We start from the raw sequence: 25,259 nt of genomic DNA, 5'->3' as shown, positions 1-25,259 counted from the left end.
CCAATTTCTAAACCAATTAGCCCTGTTTGGGTTTATGGTTAGCATTACTGTTTGGCTAATGAGATCCATTTCATGAGGAATGGGAGTCAATGTTTAGGAGACGGGCTTAATTTCTCCAGAAGGTAGAGGAGAAGCCAGCGGTATCCCTGGCCATCAGTGAGGGCAGGGCGATCTCACACTGGCATGGGCAGCTTGCTGGGTCTGGTCAGCATTCAAGAGTAAGCTGCACTTGTTGCTGCCTCCACCACAGTCGTGCATATATTTAGAGCAAAGCCAGAAGAACATTTCTAACCCACAGGTGATTTTCTGTTAGATGAGGCTGGAGTGCTGTTTTCAGTTAACTCATCTGGCTTCCAGAGTGAGGCAGATTACACCACCTGTGATGTCCTCGATTGTGCCCATCTTGGATTCAGGCAACAGAGTGTGGGTGGACTTCTCCATCAGCCCTCCTTAGATGAAACCTTAACTTCCCGAGTGTGTCTGTTAGGACGTCATTTCTGAGAACTTTGTGCATTGGCTAAACATAAGGCTGTATCATGCCAGGCTATAACAGTAGATCCTGACCCCAGGGTTGTTAATACAGTCTGCTCAGGTTACTGCAATGAGTTTTGCAAAAAATGTTCTGACCTGCAGTCCTTTGTTATAAATGAGTGGAAGCTGGGCTTTGTGCAGAGTGTCAGTGTGGCGGGAACACCTCAGGAGCGCAGGAGCAGCCAGGTCCCCAGTCAGTGGCAGGAGAATCCATTCCCACGGCAAATACTGGAAATCCAGGTCTCGGTGGTGTCCATAGGATGTTCGGTGAGTGGCGTCAACTTGCAACTTACATACACTGATTTTATCGCAAGTGATGAGTTGCCAAGTTACTGATCATAATTGTGTCAGGAGGGATTGGGAAATTAAGTCTGTGCCCAACAGTTGCTCTTATCAATTGAACTGGATTAACAGTTGTTGGAAATGCATTGGATTGACCTAGAAGAAGCAAGCAGTTTCAACAGGAAGATGCTTTATGCAAATGTTTAAGATTGTCTTGACTCGTTTCTCGCACTCGTGTTTTGACCTGATTGGCACAAGGAAGAGGGAAGCATTTCTTGATCCTCAGTAGATACACGTATGCCTTAGGAGCCCTGCAGATGTGGGTCTCACGCAACCAGCTCCAGAGAGGGGTGGAGGAGAGAGACTGCTCTCATCATCTCTGTTTAGCCATTGGTCTGGGGATGCTTCATCTAGGCCAGGGTCAGGTTCATCGTCCTGAGTCCTGCCTGCCCTTCTTCCTTTTTTCCCACTCTCTTCTCCTCTTTCCATCTTCCCTCCCATCTGATTTTGCGTTGCAGCCTTGAGGTTGCTTCTGCATATTCACAGAGTTTGTTAGTTGCCATGTTTCTTAATCCTTTCAGCCTTAGATGACAGTATGGAAGAGGATCTTGAAACTAGCCCATGAGTAGTACCAGCTATAATCATATCTGACTTAGGTAGTCTCAGGAAAACAGTATTTTGGTAAAAGACCTAAATTCCTAAGTGTGTGTGTGTGTGTGTGTGTGTGTGTGTGATGGAAAAGAGCAACTGGGGAAAACTTACAAGCTCTAGATGTAAAAGTTGTATGACTGAACAGAGACAAGGTAATGAGTTAGAGTTCAAATTTTAATTAACGGTTTAAATCTCAAGCTAGAAAACACTGCCAACCCTGTACAGATAGAGTGTTCTGCGAAGGAAGATGAGCTGGCTGGTAATCACAAAAAGGGCGAGGATGCAGTGTAACAAAGGAAGGTGGCCCTGGGCACTGGGGGTTGCACCAGGCTGAAAAGAGGAGCCACCCACCAAGCCAGTGCGTCAGGCAGCGGGGCAGTCCTTGCTGAACAGAAGGCCTGTCTGAGTGAGGGCTGGGTGCTGCTGCATAGTCATGGCAGTGGACAGAATTACGAGTCCTCACCACTGGGAGGGACGTTTCTACCCAATGTCAGGCTGGCTAAGCCTCCTCAGCCCTAGGCGGCCTTGGCGGTTGAGTCCCCTACGAGTCCCCTACCTGAGCGTGGTGTGTCCTCATGTCTTCGAGGTCCAGAATGCAGAACGGGTCGCTTGAAGAGAGTCCTATTGAAGGACAAACACATGTTCTCTAAAACGTTCCTGGAAGCTGTAGGGAATCCAGATGAGATGGTGAGCGCTTAATTTATAAACGCAGAAAATCCGTCCAAGTTAGAAAATCGTGAAATTTCCCATGCAGGTTAGATCTATGCTTCAATTTGAAACAAGCTCTAAGCAGATTATGTCGATAGGGGTTTCCTGGTCCAGAGACAGACAGCTTGGGTTTAGTGAACCATGTGCCAGACACTGTGCTAAGTGCATATTTCATTTTGTCTTCACCACAGATATTTTGGGATAATGCTTATCCTCAATTTATAGATGATGAAAATAAAATAACTACCCAAACTCACATGTAAGGTTGTTTGTTTGTTTGTTTGTTTTTGACAGGCAGAGTGGATAGTGAGAGAGAGAGACAGAGAGAAAGGTCTTCCTTTTCCATTGGTTCACCTTCCAATGGCCGCCACGGCTGGCGCACCGCACTGATCCGATGGCAGGAGCCAGGTACTTCTCCTGGTCTCCCATGGGGTGCAGGGCCCAAGGACTTGGGCCATCCTCCACTGCCTTCCCAGGCCACAGCAGAGAGCTGGCCTGGAAGAGGGGCAACTGGGAAAGAATCCGGCGCCCCGACCAGGACTAGAACCCGGTGTGCTGGCGCCGCAAGGCGGAGGATTAGCCTAGTGAGCCGCAGCGCCGGCCCGTACAGTAAGTTATACAGCTGGAATTTGAACCCCAGTCCGACTCTGTAAGTTCTCAGTGCAGTTCTCAGTGCCTGTGCTTGCAGTCTCAAGACAGATAAGCTATCCGAAAGAAGATGGTCTTACCTTTAGCACCGGATGTTGACCCTGTTAGCAGGCTTTTTGTTTTAACTATGGGGACCCAAAAGGTGGCCACAGATGATTTGTCTCTCTCTGAGATAACTTTGTAGCAGCATTAACTAGATAGAACATGGACTAATTGAAGGCTTGATGTGTCTCCCAGTTTTGATTAAAAAAAAAAGGTTTATTTATTTGAATGGCATAGTTACAGAGAGAGGGAGAGAGACAGTCCATTCGCTGGTTTACTTCTCAAATGCCCACAGCAGGCAGGGCAAGGCCAAGCTGAAGCCAGCAGCCAGGCACTTTCAGGATTTCCTACGTGTGTGGCAGGAACCTGAGTATTCGGGGCATCAGCTGCTGCCTGCTAAGGTACCGTTAGCAGGGAGCTGGGACTGGAACACAGGCTCCCTGGGGAGGGGCACAGATGTCCTCAGCAGCCGCCTAACTGCTGCACCGAATACCCAGCTCTGTTGATTCCCACCCACCTCTTGTAGGCTATAGAGTCATAGTTTTTGTTTTCTCAGGTATTGGAGGTTCTACCTTCTGGCTTCCACAGTTGCTGTTTAGAGTCTATTCTCAGCTCAACTGATGCTACTGCATTGTGTCCTCTCTGTTTGCTTTTCAAGTATATTTTAGTGTTTCGCAGTTGGGTGCATTTTTGTTTTTGCTTTTAAGAGACTTATTTAAAAGGCAGAGTAACAGGAAAGAGGCAGAGGACGGAGATCTTCTGTCCTCAGGTTCACTTCCCAAACAGCTGCAACAGCCAGGGATGGGCCAGGCTGAGACCTGGAACCCGGAACCGCATCCTGGGTCTCCTAGTGAGTGGCAGGGGCCCAAGTAGTTGGACCGTCTTCTCCAGCCTTCCCAGTGCATTAGCCGGGAACTGGATCAGAATCAGAGCAGCTAGGACTCGAACTGGAGCTCCGACACACACTGTCGGCTATCAACACTGCAATGCCGGCCTCTGGATTTTTGTTGTTATTCTGCTTGTTTTGTTTCATTTGGTTTTCCTAGTTTTTTTTTTTTTTTTTGAGAGAGAGATTGACTTACAGATAGAGAGAGAGAGAGAGGTCTTCCATTCCGCTGGTTCATTCCCCAAATGACTGCAACGGCCAGAGTTGAGCTGATCCGAAGCCAGGAGCCAGGAGTTTCTTCCTGGTCTCTAATGTGGATGCAGGGACCCAAGGACTTGGGCCATCTTCTGCTGCTTTCCAGGCCACAGCAGAGAGCTGGATCAGAAGAGGAGCAGCCAGGACTCAAACCAGCACCCAGATGGGATGTGGGCGCTGCAGGCTGGGGCTTTAACCCACTGCCCCGGCCCCTCGATTTCTGCCTTTTTACAGTTCTGAAAGATCAGCAAGCTTTATCTTCACAAATGTTTCTTCATTATTCTGCTAGCTCATTCTGGAATAATTAGGCCTCACTGTACATCCCAAGTCTTTGAATGTCTGTTTCATTATTTTTCATTTCTTAGATATTTTCCGATTTTCTTTGTCTTCCAGTTTGCACGTTCTCTCCAGTTGTAGCTAATCTGCTATTGTTCCTGTCAACATTTTAAATTTTATTGGATCAAGTTTTAACTTGTAGAAATTGTGTTTGGTTCTTTTTTTAAAATCTAGGTGTTCGTTTTTAGGGTCTTTTGTTCTTTCCTCATATTTTGAGTTTTTAATTTATTAAATATTCCATACTCTTGTCTACTGATGCTGAAATCAGCTTTTCTGATATATTTATTTATTTGAAAGTCAGAGTTAGATAGAGGAGAGGAGAGGCAGAGAGAGAGAGAGGTCTTCCATCTGCTGGTTCACTCCCCAGATGGCTGCGATGGCCCAGGCTGCACCGATCCAAAGCCAGGAGCTTCCTCCGGGTCTCCCACGCAGGTGCAGGGGCCCTAGGTCTTGGGCCATCTTCTACTGCTTTCCCAGGCCACAGCAGAGAGCTGGATCAGAAGAGGAGCAGCCAGGACTAGAACCGGTGCCCATTTGGGATGCCAGCACTGCAGGCCAGGGCGTTAACCCGCTGCACCATGGCGCTGGCCCCTTTCTTCCTTTTGGTCACAGTGCAGTGTGCATTTATGCTGCGAACCCCTGCGGGTCAGTGAGGGTTCTGCATGCTCAGCAGCCCTCCTGGCACAGGTGGGCTCTTTCCTGAGCCTTCAGGGAGACCAGCTCACTTGGGCTTAGCGTCTGTGCATGCAGACTTTTGCAGAGCCCAGGCTGAGCTTCCTCACCTGAGCTGGGCTGTCACTTCCTGTGCCTGGCCTCGCACCAAAGTGGGCGTCGGGTAGTGAGGACTCTAGAGAATGCTCTTCTTGCTCACCTACGTGGTGCCTGCTTTCGCTTGGGTTGGAAACCTGCTTGTTCCTTCCTTCCTGCTCTCTCAGAGTTGAAAAGGCCATTAGTGCTGGGGATGAAGTCTTGTAGAATTCCAGGCAGAATGCAATCTATGTTTCATTTCTTTTTCAACCCAAAGGACCCAGGGACTAGAAAGCCACAAAATTTGGATCCAGTTTAGCAGAAAGAAGAGATAGGAGTTTGTTAGAAGACAAGTGGGGCTGTGGTTCTAGCTACTGCTCTCGGCCTCGACGTTCGCTGGTTCTCAGAACACAGTGTGCCAAGAGCTGTGTCATCGACTTTGGAATGTGAGACGTGAGTTTTCAGTGACACTTGGCTGAAACCCCTCCTAGTAACGTAACATTAGTAAACAAGTCCTATTGATAGCTGTAGCACAGTGCAGCGCTCGCTCTGGGAGTGGTCAGTCCTGACACCCAGCAGGAAACCATAAGCTTCCACCTGCACGTCTCCCCAGCCAGGTGTGCTCTGCTGACGCCCAGTGAAAACATTCCTCCTTGCCCTGCCCTTCTTTCCTTTGGATTTTCTCAGTTGCCATGAGATCAAAACAAGTATCGCTGCTGCTTTTTTTTTTTTTTTTTTTTAAGATTTATTTATTTATTTATTTGAAAGGCAGAGTTACAGAAAGAGAGAGAGACAGAAAGGTCTTGCATCCACTAGTTCACTCCTCAAATGGACACAATGGCTGGAGCTGGGCCAATCAGGAGCCAGAAGCTTTTTCCGGGTCTCCCACGTGGGTTCAGGGGCCCAAGCACTTGGGCCATCTTCTGCACTTTCCCAGGCCACAGCAGAGTGCTGGATAGGAAGAGGAACAGCTAGGACACCAATCAGTGCCCATATGGAATGCCAGCACTGCAGACGGAAGCTTAGCCTACACCACACCACAGGCATCGGCACCCTGTTTTTTCTCTCTTTTTTTTTTTAAGATTTATTATTGGGGCTAGCGCTGTGGCATAGCGAGTAAAGACGCTGCCTACAGTGCTGGCATCTCATGTGGGCGCCATTTCGAGACCCGGCTGCTGCACTTCCGATCCAGCTGTCTGCTGTGGCCTGGGAAAGCATTAGAAGATGGCCCAAGTGCTTGGGCTCCTGCACCTACATGGGAGACCCAGAAGAAGCTCCTGGCTTCTGGCTTTGGCTTGGTGCAGCTTTGGCCACTGTGGCCATTTGGGGAGTGAACCAGCGGATGGACGATCTCTCTCTCTCTCTGCCTCTGCCTCTCTGTAACTCCGCCTTTCAAATAGATAAATAAATAATCTTTTAAAAAAAGATTTATTATTTATTCAAAAGACAGAATAACAGAGAGTAAGAGACAGAGAACATCAGAGAGCAGAGAAAGAGATCTTCCATTTGCTGGTTTACTTCCTAAATGCCCCTAATAGCCAGGCCTGTGCCAGGCTGAAACCAGGAGCAAGGAACTCCAGCTGGGTCTCCCACCTCAGTGGTAGGTACAGAAGCGCTTGGGCCATCTTCTGCTTCTTTCCCAGGAGGGTTAGCAGAAAGCTGCATTGGAAGCGTGGCAGCCGGGACTCTGACCCTCGCTCGCACTCCAGTACGGGATGCTAAAGTTGCAGGAGGCGCCTTCAGCTGCTGTGCCAGAGCACTGGCCTCACGTATTCTCTGAGAACACTCCACAACTGTTCACTTTGGAAGACCATGTGACTAGAACACTCATTCAAAAAAAAATCTTAAGAAAAAAGAAATGTGAACAGCAAGATGATAAAAACACAATGTTCCTAGAAGGCCAATAACTACATCCCTGATGGTACCTCTGGAGACACTGTGATGCCAGCAGGAGTGGGAGTTCCTGGATCAAACCAACAAGAGGCAAAGTGTGGCTGCTCACTCCACGGAGAGCAGCTCAGGGGCACACAGGCCGTGTGGATGCTGGCCAGAGACCAGTCAGCCGCTCAGAATGCCTGAATGCGGGATCTCACCAGCGGCAGCTTTTTCAATAACGTTAAAAATGTTGACCGACCCAATGGCCTGGCCTTGTTCTCAGTGAACCAGACACACCCCATCCTGGCTTTCTCTGCTCCCGGTCCTGGCGGAGGACACAGTAAGACAAGAGGCGGTTCCACCTTCAGAATTTAATGAGGGCCAGGACTGGAGTGGTAGAAGCGGTTATCTAAACCATGTCTCTGTCAACCAGACTGAGATACCACTGAACGTTCTGTGATCCACATCATAACAGAGTGTAACGCAATAGGCTGGCCGCCAACCTGGCTAACGGGGAGGTGGGAAAGGGAGCAAGGAAGGAGGATGAGCGCAGGACACCTTTTGGACACTTTCTTACCTTCCTGAGAGGTTTCACATAGGGTGTATCAGAAGCAGCTCTCTAATGCACGGTTTCAGATTAAAGAAATCGCATTTCAGTACGGTTTTGTGGTCAGGCACACATAAAATCTTAGTTCTAAAATTAAACCCCTATGTAAAAATAGTTGATGTTTTTAATTCTGATCTCTGAGCGCAGCCACGTACGCTCATCAGACACGACGGCCCGAACAGCACATCAGCACCCAGCCTCACAAATCTACGGCAGTGGCCTCAGCACTAATGTGTTGAGGCTTCCTCCAGGATAAAGGCTACGTACAACTCCACTCTGGCTGGAGCAGCAAGGCTTGCAAACACCTGAAAGTCGGCTTTACCTGCTCCGGGGCCAAGCGGGTGTCGCAACCCAGCTGCTCCAGGGCTGTGCTGCCCACGTGGTCTCTGCTGCTTTGTTTCAGCCCTGGGCACAAGAGTGGAGTCTGAAAGTGAAGTGTTTTGCTGCCATCTGCATGGTGACCACAGCAGGGACCGAGCTTGGACCCTGCCTCCACCGTGCGCCAGTGGAAGCCTGACTCAGGGCCTGCGCTTTCTTCTGCATCTATCCCAGGGAAGCCAAGAGCTGGCGTGTTTTCTCTGGCTATCTGGCCCCTCCCTGTGCGTTTTGTTTTCCAACTCAGGAGGTCTGGGCAGCCACAGCTCCTCTCTGAAGTGCAGCCCGTGAGCCGAAGGGTGGACAGTGGGAAAGTCTGGCTTTATGTAGAGAATCCTAGGGAGCCTGCTATAAGGAGAAATCTTTTTTAAAAAATTTTTATTTATTTGAAAGGCAAAGAGAGAGAGAGATTGATCCATTGGTTTACTCCCCAGATGGCCACAGTGGCTAGGGTTGGGCCTACCAGGCTGAAGCCAGGAGCCAGGAGCTTCCGATGGTTCTCAAATGTGGGCGGCAGGGCCATCTTCCCCTGCCTTCCCTGGTGCATCAGCAGGGAGCTGGGCCAGAAGCGGAGCAGCCAGGACCCGAACTGGCACCATATGGGGTGCTGGCATAACAGACAGCAGCTTAACCTATTGTGCCACAATGCTGACCCCAGGGGAAATCTTTTTTAAAACAGATTTTTTTTTAAATTTTTGTTTAATTATTTGAGAGGCACAGAGAGAGGGAATGAGAGGGAGAAAGAGCTTCCTTCCACTGGTTCCCTCCCCAGATGCCTACCATAGCTGGTCTGGGCTGGGCCCAAGTTGGGAGCTGGGAATTCAATCCAGGCCTCCTGCGTGGGTGGCAGGGACACGACGACTGGACCCATCACTGCCTCCAAGCATCTGCACTAGTAGGAAGCGAGGATCAGGAGCCAGAGCCAGCAGTCGGACCCAGGCACTGGGATACGGACTTAACAGATGCCTTCTCTGCGAGGCCAGACATCCATCCTGATGAGAAATGCTTTTGAATTTTTAAAAAAAAAAATCTTCTGCAAGATTCTCATCCTATTGAAAATTGTATACTGAGGCCAGCGCTGTGGCACAGTGGGTTAACACCCTGGCCTGAAGTGCCGGCATCCCATATGGGCACCGGTTCAAGTCCCGGCTGCTCCACTTCCAATCCAGCTCTCTGCTATGACCTGGGAAGGCGGTTGAAGATGGCCCAAGTCCTTGGGCCCCTGCACCCGCATGGGAGACCCAGAAGAAGCTCCTGGCTCCTGGCTTCGGATCAGCGCAGCTCTGGCCGTTGCGGCCAGTTGGGGAGTGAAGCATCAGATGGAAGACCTCTCTCTCTCTGCCTCTCCTCTCTCTCTGTTAACGCTGACTTTCAAATAAATAAATACATCTTTAAAAAAGAAGAAAAGAATAGGAAATTGCATACTTATCTCTTACTGAGAAACAAAGGTTTGTATTCAGTGTGAAGCCGCACCTGAGTGGGGATCCGTCCCTCACACTCTCAGGTCACTAAGGAGTCGTCTCCGCAAGTGGAATGTGAAACAAAGTGTGTTTTGAGGAGTTCCTAGGGAGTTGCAGCCTGTGCATGGGCTGCAGTTGGAGCCCTGTGTGCTAGGGACAGTCAGTCTTGGTGGCACTGAGGGAGGGATCAAGAGGAAGGTGGGATATAACACCCAGGAAGATGACCTGGCCTACCTCCGGCATTCTGCTCAGCCGAACATTCAGGATCTTCTCCTGGCGGTGTTCGTCCAGGGGGAATTTTCCCAGCCACCAGCAGGGGGACCTAGCTGACTGCAGTCCGGTGATGATTTGACCAGCACGTGTGCAGAAGGAACACCAGCAGGCTTCAGTGTTAACCGGGACCATGGCTTTCCGTGGAGCTTTGAAAATGAGATGCAACCTCGTGCTTTATGGGGATCTTCGTTGGTAAGGAGCTTGATTAGACTCAAGATTTGCTGGTGGAGTGCCTTTCGCCACAAGTGCCATTTTCACTAAGGTTTTAAAAAAGCCATTGTTTCCTTTTTAGAAATGTACTTCCTGGCCGGCACCGCGGCTCACTAGGCTAATCCTCCGCCTTGCGGCGCCGGCACACCAGGTTCTAGTCCCGGTCGGGGCACCGGATTCTGTCCCGGTTGCCCCTCTTCCAGGCCAGCTCTCTGCTGTGGCCAGGGAGTGCAGTGGAGGATGGCCCAAGTGCTTGGGCCCTGCACCCCATGGGAGACCAGGAAAAGCACCTGGCTCCTGGCTCCTGCCATCGGATCAGCACGGTGCGCCGGCTGCAGCGCGCCGGCCGCGGCGGCCATTGGAGGGTGAACCAATGGAAAAGGAAGACCTTTCTCTCTGTCTCTCTCTCTCTCTCACTGTCCACTCTGCCTGTCAAAAAAAAAAAAAAAAAAAAAAAAAAGAAATGTACTTCCTTAGGTATTGGAAAGGCAGCGAGAGAAAGAGACAGAGACGAACACAAAGAACTGGGAACTCTATCCAGCCTCCCACGTGGGCGGCAGGAGCCCTGTCACTTGAGCCATCGCCCCTGCCTCCGTGGATGCACGTTAGCGGGAAGCTGGAATGAGCAGCAGAGCCGGGTCTCGGGCCCAGGCACTGCACTGCAGGTGTGTGTGTCCCAGGCAGCGTGTTCGCTGCTGCACCAAATGCCTGCCAGGCACCTTTCTTTCCTGTCAGGTTTCCAGGTTAACCAGCTCCAGTGTCCTAACATTCCGACACCCCAGGCACATCTGTGCATCAGTGCGAGGCCTGCGCAGGAAGCAAACTGGCTCCTCTCCTCCCTGCATACTCCATGCCCAAATCCAATCGGTTTCATGCATCACTATCTCATTCTAAAACACCACTGTTTCCTGAATCAGACCAGTCGTCTTGTAACGATTTGTTTACTTCCTCTACCCCTCACTTCCATCATCCAGTCTCCAAACATCTGCCAGAATGGCAATATTTGAAGACAGGGTGGCCCTGTCGTGTAGCGGGCAGGTGAGGGAGGCGTCACCCGTCAGAGCCTCACAGCGTGGAGAGCTTTTGGCAACAGCCTCCTCCCTTTGCTCAGACACACTGGCCTTCTTCACGTCTAGAATATATAAGAACATTCCGGCCAGTGCCGTGGCTCACTAGGCTAATGCTCCACCTAGCGGCGCCGGCACACTGGGTTCTAGTCCTGGTCAGGGCGCCGGATTCTGTCCCGGTTGCCCCTCTTCCAGGCCAGCTCTCTGCTGTGGCCAGGGAGTGCAGTGGAGGATGGCCCAAGTGCTTGGGCCCTGCACCCCATGGGAGACTAGGAGAAGCACCTGGCTCCTGCCATCGGATCACCGCGGTGCACTGGCTGCGGCGGCCATTGGAGGGTGAACCAACGGCAAAGGAAGACCTTTCTCTCTGTCTCTCACTGTCCACTCTGCCTGTCAAAAAAAAAAAAAAAAAAAAAAGAACATTCCATGGAACACTGGCAGTAAGACAGGCTTATGTTGGTCCTAGAAGGTCTTGAGAGCCACACAGAGCTGCTTCATCATTCGCAATTTCCATAAGCTCTCTGGAGAAGCCTCGGGCTCTGCTGCTCCATGCCCTCGGTCCAGGATGATCCCATGTTGCTTTTTCTCCTCACCCAGGCCTGTGTTCTCACCTCCCCGGGCAGAACACCTCCATCTCTCCTCACTCCCTTCATCCAGCTTCCATTGAGTAACCGCTCATTACTGCAAGTGATTTTTATCTTTTTGTTATTGTTGTTTCTTTCCTTATGTATCATTTTTCTCCCTCCCCAGAATAGGAATTCTGCCTTGCTAACTGTGCTTCCCCAGAGCCTAGCTATCGCCTTGCAGACGAGGCACTGAATTAAGACATCGAGTAGAAACATCTGTCAAACATCTGTCTCCCTATACCTTCCTCCCAGCACCTCCCCAGCTCTTCCTGGCTTCGTCTTAGACAAGGTTCAGTGTCTCCAACTTGGATCATCTCATCGCCCTGTTTCTTATTTCCATCTTTTGTCCCCCATCCCCAATTCCATCCCAGTGTTCTGCTCATGTCTATTAATTATTGAGCATATGTCAGACATTGTGCTGAGGACTTCATTACATTCCATCATGTGCCCCTCCAAATAGTCCTATGAGTTGGACACTTATGATTCCAATTTCATTTTAACGAAATATTTGAGACAGATGCAGATCTCACCAGCTAATTCTTTTCCAGATGCTACCAATGACCCCAGGGTTGGAAACTGAAGCCAAGAGCCTGGACCTCCATCAGGGTCTCCCACATGAGTGGCAGGGGTGTAAGTACTTGAGCCATCATCCGCTGCCTCACAGGGTGCACCTTAGCAGGAAGCCAAAATCAGCAGTGGAACTGAGACTTGAACCCAGGGACTCCAATACAGGACACAGTGTCCACCAACAGCAGCTGAACTGCTGATCCCAGTCACAGGAAAAAACAGGAGCTCAGAGAAGCTCTCCAAATGGACTAAATTCACAGTTTTACTGAATGGCAAGATCAGAATCAAACTCTGATCCCACTCCATAGGCCGTGCTCGCCATGTCTTTGCTGTCAGGAAGGTGCTTTGTAAAAAAACAAAAAGCAAAACAAAGCCCAAAACCTTAAAATTAGCACTTGTAGAGCCGGCGCCGTGGCTCAATAGGCTAATCCTCCACCTTGCGGCGCCGGCACACCGGGTTCTAGTCCCGGTTGGGGCGCCGGATTCTGTCCCGGTTGCCCCTCTTTCAGGCCAGCTCTCTGCTATGGCCAGGGAGTGCAGTGGAGGATGGCCCAGGTCCTTGGGCCCCGCACCCCATGGGAGACCAGGAAAAGCACCTGGATCCTGGCTCCTGCCATTGGATCAGCGCGGTGCACCGGCTGCAGCGGCGGCCATTGGAGGGTGAACCAACGGCAAAGGAAGACCTTTCTCTCTGTCTCTCTCTCTCACTGTCCACTCTGCCTGTCAAAAAAAAAAAAAAAAAAATTAGCACTTGTAAATATGGTCCTTACAGATAGAAATAAGACTGAGAAAAATATCCCTAGATTTAAAAAAAAAAAAGTGCATAGGATGCAATATCAAGTCAGTAAACAATTTATTTTTATTTTATTTATTATTATTTTTTTTTGACAGGCAGAGTGGACAGTGAGAAAGAGAGACAGAGAGAAAGGTTTTCCTTTGCCGTTGGTTCACCCTCCAATGGCCGCCGCGGCCGGCGCGCTGCAGCCGGCGCACTGCGCTGATCTGATGGCAGGAGCCAGGAGCCAGGTGCTTTTCCTGGTCTCTCATGGGGTGCAGGGCCACCATCCTCCACTGCACTCCCGAGCCACAGCAGAGAGCTGGCCTGGAAGAGGGGCAACCGGGACAGAGTCCGGCGCCCCGACTGGGACTAGAACCCGGTGTGCCAGCACCGCAGGCGGAGGATTAACCTAGTGAGCCATGGTGCTGGCCAAGTAAACAATTTTTGACTTAATGATATGAGCCGGATACAGCTTTGCCCTGCAAGGCTGGGTGATGTAATAACTTCAGAACTGGGGCCACAGTGTGGGGCAGCAGGCTGAGTTGCCACTTGTGATACTGGCGTGCTATGTCCAAGTGCCACTCAAGTCCCTGGTACTCAGCTTCCGATTCAGCTTCCTACTAATGTGTCTGGGAAGGCAGCAGAAGATGGCTCAAATCGTTGAGCTCCTGCCACCCATGGGGAGACCTGGATGGAGTTCCTGGCTCCCAGCTGTTCCAGGCATTTAGGAAGTGAACCAGTAGATGGAAGCTTTTTTTTTTTTTCTCTCTCTCTGTCTCCCTCTCTCTCTTTCTTGATCTTTCAAATTCTCTCTCTTGCTCTGCCATGTAAATAAATAAATGAATAAATAAATTCTTAAAAGATAATTTTAGAACCATGCCAAGCCAATGTATAATTAATACCTTTGATTATGTGACTATTCTAGATTGTTCTTCCAATCAAGATATATTTGTGGTCCGCTACTTTACCAAAGTATAAGGCATTGTATACACTGTATCAAGGAACGTATAAATCTAGGTGGGTGTTCAAAGTATTTGCTCCTGGTCCCTCCAGCTGAGTTAGAAAATCACCCAAGAGTCTCTGTTTCCCAAGTCAGACACCTGGCCGTTTCCTGCTAGGGGGTCCAGAAATGACTTCATCAGCCGTCACCTGTTCCACCCACTTTCTCTTCTGCTGACCTGAATTCAGTCTGCAGCCTCTTCTGTTTCTTTACTCATCTTACACGTACCTGTCAAAGAACCCTGAACAGTGAAAGGGCATAATTTAATCATTAGGGGCTGTCTTGAAATAAACATGTAAGGGCAAAAAAGGAAAAACAAATCCCAGCCTTGGAAGGAAGCTGTAGCGGGAAGTATCTGCAGGTCCCAGGTTGCTGTGCTGTGCAACTTGGTCTGCAGGCTGGCAGGAGGCAGGCGGTTCAAACTGGGAAAGTCTGGCTTAAACAAAGTCGTGTCAGCTGATTTGTCGCAGACCTTCTCAGAGTCTTTAACACCCCAGCATATAAGGTGGCCATTACAGTGCACCAGTTAAGACAACATTCAGGAGGTTACTGTATCAGGCTGTCTGGGTTCAAGTCCAGGTGCCACTCCCAATTAGCTCCCAAGTAACACACACCCTGGGAGGTGGCGGTGATGGTTCCCGTACTTGGGTCCCTGCCACCCATGGCGGAGACCTGGACTGAGTTCTTGCCTCCTGGCTTCAGCCTGGCCCAGCCTTAGGTGCTGTGAACGTTTGGGAAGTGAATGGGAGATTTCTTTCTGTCTCTATGCCTTTCAAGTAAATAAATAAAATTTTTAAAAGCCAGTGTGTTACTGAGCTTGAAGAGGGAACGTAGGCCCTGGTAATCCTAACTCCTTGACCTGTTTTATGGAATAGTCAGAATCCCGTGATGTTTGCTATGAATGCGGCAGGACCCGGTCTGTTCCGTGTGTGGTTTTCTCACAGTCACGCTCATTTACAGAAATTCTTCTAGCAGCTGGCTGCACTGAGCTGAATTCAGTCTCCGGCTTCTTCTCCCATCTCTGTATGCATCTCACAGGCACCCCCACCCTCCCACCCCTCAAAGAACTCCTAACGTCAAAAAACATGTTTGTAATCATTAGGAACTGCCTTGAAATAAACATAGAGCAGTAAACATGAGAAATGAATGCGAACATTGGAAAGTTACCAAATTTCAGAAAAGAAGAAGAGGAAAGAAAACGGAAGAGGAAGCATCTGCAGGCCCCAGACTGGCGCGCTGCGAGTCGCAGGCTGGTGGCAGGCGGGCCGGGTCTCCCCTCCCTTCTCCCCGCCCACCCCCACTTCTGACGCTGGGCTTCCCTGCATCCCTGAGCAAGCTTCCTCCTGTAGTCCTCTACCCTTCTACTTGGCAAAGTTTGTCACAGAGGCGGGACAACAAGCTGCCGGGAGACTGCAGTGATTCAAGTGACAACAGAGCTGCAGAGAAATTGGCTCAGCGGTCACACACCCACCCACCCCCTGTTTGTTTCTGTCACCTCTGGGAGACTCACCCCTGGCTCACTCCCTGACAGGTGATGTATGGGAAAGTGGGACGCGAGAACAAAGGGGCTGCAGTGGGGTGTGGCGCGCACAGAGAGGAGCCATGAAAACAACCATGGTTCTCGTGGGACCGCAGACAGGGGTTCACAGAAGATTCAAGAGTCAGCGATCCTCTCCTTAAAAACACAGCCCCGGTGAGAAGTCTCCTGGCTCAGAGGCTCTGAGCTGTGCACAAACAGAAGTCACACCACTCCCAAGGAGGATGATGGAGGAGCTTTCAAACAAAGATAAATGGGGCAACACAAACACGTAGGGACTAAGACAGCCTTAAACGCAGGGGCCAAGTTGGAAGAGACATCTCGTGTCCTTCGTGAATTCCTTTTTCCCTCTAGATTTCCCTAAGTGTCACCTGCTGTTCCCTTCTTGTCCTGCTCTTTCTGTCTTGTGACTGCTGACCACAGATCCAAACGCAGCTGTAGGGATGCCCGTCGAGACAGCTGACCGGGCAAGGACCCCGGGGCTTGGCTCTGTGTAGCTCAGCCTAACTGCATTTGAGCCTCCGTTCCTTCAATGCGGCAGAATCCATCTCTGTCACTTGAGGACTTCCGCTGCTTGCCCTGGGGCGTCTGCTGTGATGGTGCCCACTGTGCTGGCCCATCCTGCAAACGCAAAAAGCTCCCTCCATTCCAGCTCCCGTCAGCCCACCCCCCAAATGTCCAGATCATTTCTGTTCTAGACCATTCTAGCTCTGTCCCTTTGACCTGTGAACCTAGAGACCTGCCTGAAGCTTGGACAATCCCCCCCTTCCTGTTTTATGCTGGCATGGGAGAGGGACAAGGAGGGATCACGTTAGTATCCATGTTCCCCTGACTTCTAACTTGTTTCCTTCCCTTGCACCCCGGAAATCCTTGGGAACTCTTGTTTGGAAGTTCTTCCTGTAAATTATCAAGTGGTGTCCAAATCTCATTTGTACCTTGTATCTTTCTTAGCTCCCTCGGGGTGCAGTTGTTGGCAATTCACCCAAAAGAAGCGCATTTTCTCCTCTACTTTCTGTTTACCTGCCTGCCTAGGGCTTTGGAACTCAGAACAACCTATCTGCTGATTGAGAGATGGTTACACTGAAGAAATAAGAAATATAGGAAAACATTGACTAATACTTGGGAAGTATAACCTATTTTATAATCTATCAATAAATTCCATAAAACCTAAACCCTTTGATGCATATTAAATGAAGCATGCAAGCTCTAAAAAGTAAAGAAGCCTTCTTAAGAAAAAATAGTGTTTTTAAGAAATGGAATTAATGGGGCCGGTGCTGTGGCACAGCAGGCAAAGGTGCCGTCTGCATCCCATATGGGCACTGGTTCGGGTCCCAGCTGCTGCACTTCTGATCCAGCTCTCTGGCATGGCCTGAGAAAGCAGTAGAAGATGGCTCAACTTCTTGGGCCCCTGCAACTGTATGGGAAACTCAGAAGAAGCTCCTGGTTCCTGGCTTCAGATTGGTGCAGCTCCAGATGTCGCACCCATCTGGGGAGTGAATTAGTGGATGGAAGACCTCTCTCTCTTTGTCTCTGCCTCTCTGTAACACTTTCAAATAAGTAAATAAATCTTTAAAATAAGGAAGAAATAATAGTTCTACATCTAAAATCTGAAGTCTTAAAAAAAAGAAATGGAAATTATTTAGGATGTAGTCAGAATATATGGAGGGCCATCCCTACCAAGGCCTGGCTGTGGCACCTCAGGCTAATTATTTCACTTTCTTCTTCCTTTAACAGATTTGTTTATTTATTTAAAAGGCAGAATGACACAAATTGAGAGGGAGAGAAAGAAAGTACTCTTCCATCTGCTGGTTTATTCCCCAAATGAACTCAATGCCAGGACTGGGCCAGGCCAAAGCCAGAAGCTTGGAACTCCATCCAGGTCGCCCACTTGGGTGACAGGGGCCCGAGCGCTTGGACCATTCCCCGTTTCTTTCCCAGGAGCATCAGCAGGGAGCTGGATATGAAATGGAGCAGCCGGGCTTGAACCCGTGTGGTGAGGACACTATGATATGGCGTGCCACGGTCCCCAAGTAGCAGCTTAACGCCCAGCCCCATAATTATTTCATTTTTTTAAGTACAGATTCTCTCATTTGTTAAGTGGGGATAATAACCTCTACTGTGCAAGGTTTTTCTGTAAGAATTAAATCTAATTAAATCAGCTCAGGGGCGCCATCCATTCAGCAAACACCTGCTCACCCGCCCATTCCCACACTCACCCTTGCTTTCGGGGGCTGTAAAGTCCATACTCCTTAGCAAGACCGTGCACACGTCACTGGGTGGGTGTGACCATCCTAGGCACTTAGCGCAGCAGTGGTAGATGTTAGATGTACACCCCAAGGACAGTCGGCGAGGACAAGCCTTGGATTCACCGCTCCCGTAGATCTGATGAGACCCTTTGACCAAGCCTCCCCAGGACCGTCTCTGGCTTCCACTGAGTGTGCAGAGCAGAAGCAGTGCCTCCCTGGCAGCCCTTCATCCTGAACAACGGCTGTCAGCGCCCCCGGCCCCGTCTCTGGATGCCGCCCGCGACACCCGACAGTGTCACCCGGAGATCAGCTCTCAGAGCCGGAGCACAGTTGTAACTGCAATATTTCTTTTCACTGGAGGTGTGATTTCCAGCCAGTAAAGCACACAGGTTCTCAGTGCTCCATTCAGAGACTCCAACAGGTTAGCCACCCATCAACTCCAAATAATTTCACATTTTCATCACCCCAGCCCTTTCCTGTTGTTCCTTTGCAATCAATGCCCCCACCCAACCCGGTATGGCAGAATGTTTTTAGCTGAAAACTCCCAGACAATCTTAGAGGTGCCCTCTCTCCTGCTGATCATCAAAACCCTCACGACGGCCTCCCAGTGGAAGCAGATGAGTAACCAGAGGCAACACTTGCTGAGAGATTTGCATGCATCGCGTCGTATTCATAAACATCTTATTGATGCAGGTAGGACAAAGCAAGCTGGGTTAGGTTAGACTTAGCAGGCAGCTAAGGATGGGGGACTATCTGGCCAGGAGAGCAGCCTCTGATTGCTAAGCAACACAAGGCGGAAAGGTAAGAAGGCAGAGAGAACAAAGGGGCCCTCCACACGGAGCATTTTCCTAGCCTCACTGGAAAAGCAGCCTAAGCAGGAAAGCCAAAGAGACATACAGAGTTGGGAGCAAAGCAGGCTCTGGCACCAAGGCCACGCAGAGGGCCGGGCAGCTGGAGCTGTCTGTGCCCAGCCTTGGGAGCTCGATGGGGACAAGCAGCTCCGCCTACCCGCAGCGTGCGCTGACAGACTCCAGGACAGAAGTTCCCCCCAACCTGGAGGCATAGGAGAGCTGAAGAAGCAGGAGCGCTCACCTCCTGAGGTGCACTTGTTACCCGCCCTTGCACCCACTCTCTGCAGGGAGGGAACCCCCCAGCCCCGCCTTTCCACGGCCTCCTCCCTCTGAAGAAGCCCCTCCCAGCTGCTTCCCCTCTGCTCTTTTAATCCTTTCGCTCTTTAAAAAATAAAACCGCTTTGCTAAAAATGGCCTTCGCAGTTGGTTCGTCTGCCTCCTTCTTCCTCGCAGACTTACAGGCTCCTGGGGTTCACACCAGCTGTAACACGGTGAGGCAGGCGCTACCATTTCTTCCATTTCACAGACCGGATACCAGGCTTATTGAGATAGGGTAAGTTACCCAGAGGTCAGACTTGGGATTGAATCCAGAATGGGCCAATCCCAGAGCCTCTAAACCGTTCTGCTGCCTTCTAGTGAACAGACACCCTCTGTGGTTTAGCTAAGGAGCACAATTTTCTTGGCTCTGGATTTTGTAAGAAAAGGGGACAGAGTGAGTCTGTTGTTAACCCATCCACCCACAAATAACCCCGTTTCTTTTATTGTGTCCTGGCCAGAGACTTGTTACCTTTTCGTTAACTTGATTGTGCAAGATTTGCATCCGTTGGATGTTAACCGTGATGGAGGTGGAATAATGATGGGCTTTGTGAAGGCCAGTCTGTGTCAGGGGTGTGCAAGCACTTGGATTTCCTTATGTAGCTTTTTTTGGTTTGTTTTTTTACTTTTGAGATATTTGTTTATTTGAGAAGGAGAGAAAGAGAGAAACAGAGGGGAGAGAGAGAGTTTCCATCTACTGGGTCACTCCCTAATTGCCTGCAATGGCTGAGGCTGGGGATGATAGGGCGGTGGGGACTGAAGCCAGGAGCCAGGAGACTCAATCCAGGCCTCCCATGCGGGGTGGCAGGGACTCAGCAGAGAGGGAGATAGAGGCAGGGAGAGAAAGATCTTCCATCTGCTGGTCAATTCACAAATGGCCACAACAGCCAGCTCTGGGCTCAGTTGAAGCCACGAGCCTGGAACTCCACCCAGATCTCCCAGATGGTTGGCAGGGGCCCATGTACTTCAGTCATATTCCACCACCTTCCCAGGTGAATTAGCAAGAAGCTGGACTGGCAGCAGAGCAGCTGCTGGGACCCAAACTGGCCCTCAGGTACACGGTGCCAGTGTCACAAGTGGTGACCCAACCTGCTGTGCCACAACACTGGCCCTGGACATGGGCATCCTAACCACTAGACCAGATGTGCACACCCCTTATGCAGTTCTCATCTACTCTGTAAGGGTAAGGGACTGTCATTAACGGCATTTGCACAGCTGGGAAATGCAAGGCTTGGAGAGTGTGAGCGCGGCGCAGCTGCAAGCCATGGGGCTGACACTGAATCTTGTCCAGCCGTCCGAGAGCCTCTGCTTCTAGCCACTGCCGTTCAGGTTCCCTCGATGCTCTGTTTATGCCCTTGGTCTGGTTCATAAAGAATCCTCTGGGCTCCTGTCTGAAGCAGCTGGCCCCAGGACAAGCACGTCCCTTTGAACTTTGCCATCCTGCTGTCTTTGAAGATCAGAGCCTGGTGGTCCCAGGCATGCAGGTGCACCGGGTCTTCCGGACTGGTGAGCAGTCAGGCTGGCCCTGGGCCAGGTTGTGCAGGAGAGGAAGTTTATCTCGGGTGTTTGATCTGCAGTCTGCCGTAGTTTCTAAGTACTCTGTCAACTGCAGACTCCCCTAACTTCCAATTCCTGAAGCCCAAGTCTTTCTAGAGTGACCGAGTCCTGCTGACTTGTTGGGATCCCCACTGTTTCCTCCTCCCTTCCCCTGCCCAGCCTCTGCTGGCTTTTCCCATGCAAGTCTGAGCTGACAGCCCCGCAGACAGAGGTCAGCAGAAGCCCTCCAGCTCTTTGGGGCTGCCTAGAATTAGAGCCCCTGCCTGTGCCTGGCGGCCTCAGGGGTGTGTCTTCCAGGACTGATAGGAAGTGCAGGCCTGTAGTGATGACAGCAGCAAAGCCAGGTCATCTCAGAGCTCTCCGTGGGTGCCCTGGACAGCCATGACCGCCTTCCTTACATGTCAACCTATCTTAAGCCTCATGCCAGCCCTGTATGATGTGTCAGGTCAAGACCTGCCCAGAAACAGGAGACACAGGTGGATTCAGAAGAGAATTTACGGCCGGGCTGTTCACAGGTGTGCGGGAGATTTAAGCAAATCATGCAGGGGTGTGAAGGCAGAGAGGAAACCAGCAGTAGGGGTGGTGGGTCCCACTGAGACTTCGTCACCAGGGCACACAGAGGGATGAAGGCTGGGCCCCACCGGGGCGGGCGGACAGCTGGCGAGGTGTTGGGGAAGTAAACACTGCAGCTGCTGGCTCCTTGGCTCTTCCTGCTGGCTTCCCGCTGGTTGAAACAGCTACAAGCCTGAGACTTCCGGGTGGGGCGAGCTTGATGTGTCAGTCCCCCTGGGACACAGGACAGGGCCCGAGAGCAGAGACGACTCAGGCCGTGAAGAGACCAAGGCCCAGAGAGGTTGAGCATCGTGCCCACCATTACACAGGAAGTGGTACAGCCAGGACTTGAGCAAAGACCACCAAATCTCCTAACCACTGCCCCGCACTCCTCTACAGCTACACGGGGTCTTCGTGTTTCCAGAAAGCAGAAAGGCCCTCCCCAGAAAGGTTTTAGCAGGTGCCAGGGGACCCGCGGGAGGCATTTTGGAACAGGTGCCCAATCGTATTATTCCCATTGAATGGGGGCTGGTTCTCGGATCAGATTTCTGGTCCTGCTATTGGGTAGGACTAATGGGATGATCATAGTCTGGTCCATGGAATCCCTTCTCTGTCCTAAAACGGGACCCAGTTGTGACAGGAAAGAGCCCTTGCTGTACACAGAAGGTCCCTGTGTACAGGGGACTCCTAGGGGAAATGGCTCCACGATAAGACAGGCCTTGGGCAGCTCCATTAGTGATCACCCAAGATAGTCAAGTTTATGCAACAGAAAGATCAGAGACTGCTAATGCTGTCAAAAACAAACAAACAACAACAAAAACAAAACCCAACTGATATGATGGGGACAATCATCTTGTTTCAACTCAGTAAAAACTAAGACTTGTGGTTTCTGTGTGAGAGAAGTCAGTACTGAGTTTGAACAACTTCTGCAAAACACAAACAAAAATGTTCTACCCACCTGGGTGGAATCCAGCTGAGGCAGAGGAACTGACAGAGCAGACGTCGTGTGGAGACATTTCCTGTGGAATGAGAACAGGTGGTGTTCAATGGCGCTCTAGTGAACAAGATACAAACCCCTATGAAGAGAAAGGAAATGAGGAGAATATATTCTTTTTATATTGAAGAAATAAAGCTCTAATGATCGCCTTTTATGGCTCATCGTTTTATTTCTAATGAATTTCTTTCGTGTGTTTTCTCCTTGGTATAATTAGCCGGTACGAAAGCACATCTTCGATGTGAGGTAGATAACAGCTTCTCAGCAGACACAGGGTGAGGCTGAGAGGATAAATCACTGGGCGCAGGGGTATAAAATAATCCGGCATTCCTTATGCAACCTAGCAACAAAATGAGCAGCACATAACAGGGCACTGTGAGTTGACCTGTTATCCTTGAATTAAGGACTTCGGGGAAGGCATGCAGAGCACTGATGATCACCGTTGATACAGACCACTGACGGATCAATGGGGGGGGCAGCATGAAACCAACCCCAACGTCAGAGGCCTGGAAAACTTTCTTTCCTACAGGATATTCCCTCAGAATTTGTTAGGGGGACAATTTTCATTATTTATCACAAAGATGCAATAGAAATGTCTTATTAAAGGTTACTCTTTCCAGAAGTTAGCTATTTCTTTTTTTTTTTTTTAATTTTTTATTTATTTAACAGGTAGAGTTACAGACAGCGAGAAAGAGAGACAGAGAGGTCTTCCTGCCGTTGGTTCACTTCCCAAATGGCCGCCACAGCTGGCGCTGCACCTATCCGAAGCCAGGAGCCAGGTGCTTTTCCTGGTCTCCCATGTGGGTGCAGGGCCCAAGCACTTGGGCCATCCTCCACTGCACTCCCTGGCCACAGCAGAAAGCCAGACTGGAAGAGGAGCAACTGGGACTAGAACCCGGCACTCATATGGGATGCCTGCTCCGCAGGCGGAGGATTAACCAAGTGAACCACAGTGCTGGCCCAGAAGTTACCTATTTCTAGGAGTGACTTATTAATGTTTATCACATGAGGGCATTTCAACAAAGTTTGAAGGAAATGCAATTAAATGATAAATTTATTTTGGTGTAAAAACAATTTGAAAGTCTATGCATACAGGGGGCCTTGAAAAAGTTCATGCAAAATGTGTATTATGAAAAAACTAGGTTTTCAAAAAACTGTGCCAAAATTTATCTTATTTTTTCAAAGCTCTAATTATTTACCTAAAAGAGTTAGACAGAGAGAGAAAGAGATTGTCCACCTGCTGGGTCACTCCTTGAAAGGCCATAATGGCTGGGGCAGCACTTGGCATCTGCTGCTGCTTTCCCAGCACATTAGCAGGGAGCGGGATTGGAAGTGGAGCAGCTGGGGCTCTAACTGGTGCTCATATCAGATGCTGGCTCCCCAGGTGCCACAATGCTGGCCCCTAAAATTATCTTTACTTTCATTTTCTCTGAACTATTTGCAGTACCCTTATGTAGTAAGGTTTCAAATTACAGCTGGTTTAATTCAAGCCATAAATACTGGAAGCAGAGTGTATAATATAAACAGTCACACGTGCTTGGAAAATGCATTTTCCATCTTCCTTCCCCTGGAGCCAGAATGCTAAGGAGTCTGTGGGATCGGCCCTGGGCAGGGCGGTTCAGAGGGAAGTTGTCAAAGAGGCTTCTGTTTGAGCCATGATCTCAGGTAAAGAGGACCAAAAAGATAAACAGCCTACTGTCGACACATCCAGCCCTCCCAAGAGCCACTGCTTATACCCAATTCAAAAGTCAACACAAGAGGCTGGCGCTATGGCGCAGTGGCTTAAAGCCACAGCCTGCAGCTCCAGAATCCCATATGGGCACCAGTTTAAGTCCTGGCTGCCCACTTCCGATCCAGCTTCCTGCTAATGGCCTAGGAAAGCAGCAGAGGATGGCTCAAGTGCTTGGGCCCCTGTACCATGTACATGAGAGACCCAGAAGAAGCTCCTGGCTCCTGGCTTCAGCCTGACCCAGCCCCAGCTGCTGGGGGCATTTTGAGAGTGTACCAGTGGATCAAAGATCTCTCTCTCTCTCTCTCTCTCTCTCTCTGTCTCTCCCTCTCTCTAACTCTGTCTTTCAAATAAATAAAATAAATCTTAAAAAAAAAAAGTCAACACAAAGAAATGAGGTATAACCACCATGTTAACCAATGTTAAAAACAGAATATAGAGTTGAGGCATGTCCTTGAGAAGACTAGAAATGGTTCACATTTGAAATACTATTTAAACTCCAGGACACTTGCTTATAACTGATACATAGAAGAAGTGGCTGTCATCACTCTTGGTCCATAAGCAGTTAGAAATCAAATGTGATCTCGGGCTGGTGCTGTGGCACAGAGGGTAAAGCCACTGTCTGTGATGCCGGCATCCCGTATGGGTACTGGTTGGGAAGCTCCCTGCTAATGTGCCTGGGAAGGCAGCAGAGGATGGTCCAAGTCCCTGGGCCCCTGGGCCCTTGTGGGAGACTCAGAAGAACCTCCTGGCTCCCGACTTCAGCCTGGCCCAGCACTGGCTGTTGTGGCTATCTGGGGAGTGAGCCAGCAGAGGGAAGATTGATCTCTGACTCTCCCTCTCTCTCTCTCTGCAATGCTGACTTTCAAATAAATACATTAAAAAAAAGAAAGAAAGAAAGACATCAAGTGTGATCAATATTATTTTCCAGCCAGGTTTATGTAATGATTTGGCTAAGGGAATAGAAAGGAGACGAAACAGAGATCCAAAGAGTGCCTTGTCTGTATTCTCTCATACCTTGGGGGGCAGGGGAGAAACAGTCTGTTGATGCATGATAACACCTTTCATTACCCTTAAGTTAGTTACGCCTCAGTCACGGTCAAAAGGCAATGTTGTCCCTATGGGGCTGGGGCTGGGGCTGGGGCTGGGAGGGGGTGACATCTGACCTCCAGGCTGGAAATCTGCAGTTCTGTCCCCCTGTGGACCCTCGGGCCTGCTAGTACAGCAGTGTGCTGTCCTCTTGTTCCATTCCGTCCAGGGCCCTTCTCTGGCTTGCGGGGCCTGACTGTGCAGCACGCACCAACACCTACCCCTGCTCCACAGGTAGTGCCTTCCTACCCTGGCAGCCTCACTGCTTTCTGTTCATTCCTGGATCTGACTGCCCGGACTCCCCTTGCCCTGGACAACTGATGTCCCTTCAGACCCAGCGCCACCCAGCATGGGGGACGAATGTTCCCAGACGGAGGAGACAGTGTGAAAGGAGAGTAGCTTTAGCAGATAAAGGACACTAGTAGCAAAAATCAGTAATTGAATTTCGCAACTCAGTGCTAATTT

At 50.0% G+C, this 25,259-nt stretch overlaps 1 protein-coding gene across 13 annotated transcripts in view; it reads right to left on the bottom strand.

The window, feature by feature from the left end:
• Positions 1 to 25,259, bottom strand: part of LOC149124757 (uncharacterized) — a 44,224-nt gene that overhangs the window by 8,333 nt on the left and 10,632 nt on the right. For 4 of the 13 annotated variants that reach the window (XR_016213644.1, XR_016213639.1, XR_016213645.1 and 1 more), the window contains exons 3-4: positions 17,678 to 22,058; positions 2,021 to 2,128 (exon numbers count right to left, since the gene is read on the bottom strand). Coding sequence is in view for 3 of the 13 variants with exons in the window: in XM_089304726.1 (XP_089160852.1) it covers positions 2,021 to 2,085; positions 21,941 to 21,998 (123 nt within the window). In the remaining 10 variants the exon portion in view is untranslated. The remainder of the gene's footprint in view (positions 1 to 2,020; positions 2,129 to 17,677; positions 22,059 to 25,259) is intronic. The other 9 variants (XR_016213643.1, XR_016213648.1, XM_089304727.1 and 6 more) reach the window with 6 other exon arrangements.

Source organism: Oryctolagus cuniculus, chromosome 9 (assembly GCF_051225735.1).
Source record: "Oryctolagus cuniculus isolate XC-2025 breed Fujian yellow rabbit chromosome 9, ASM5122573v1, whole genome shotgun sequence".
NCBI lineage: Eukaryota > Metazoa > Chordata > Mammalia > Lagomorpha > Leporidae > Oryctolagus > Oryctolagus cuniculus.
This window is presented reverse-complemented; position numbering and strand designations above follow the sequence as displayed.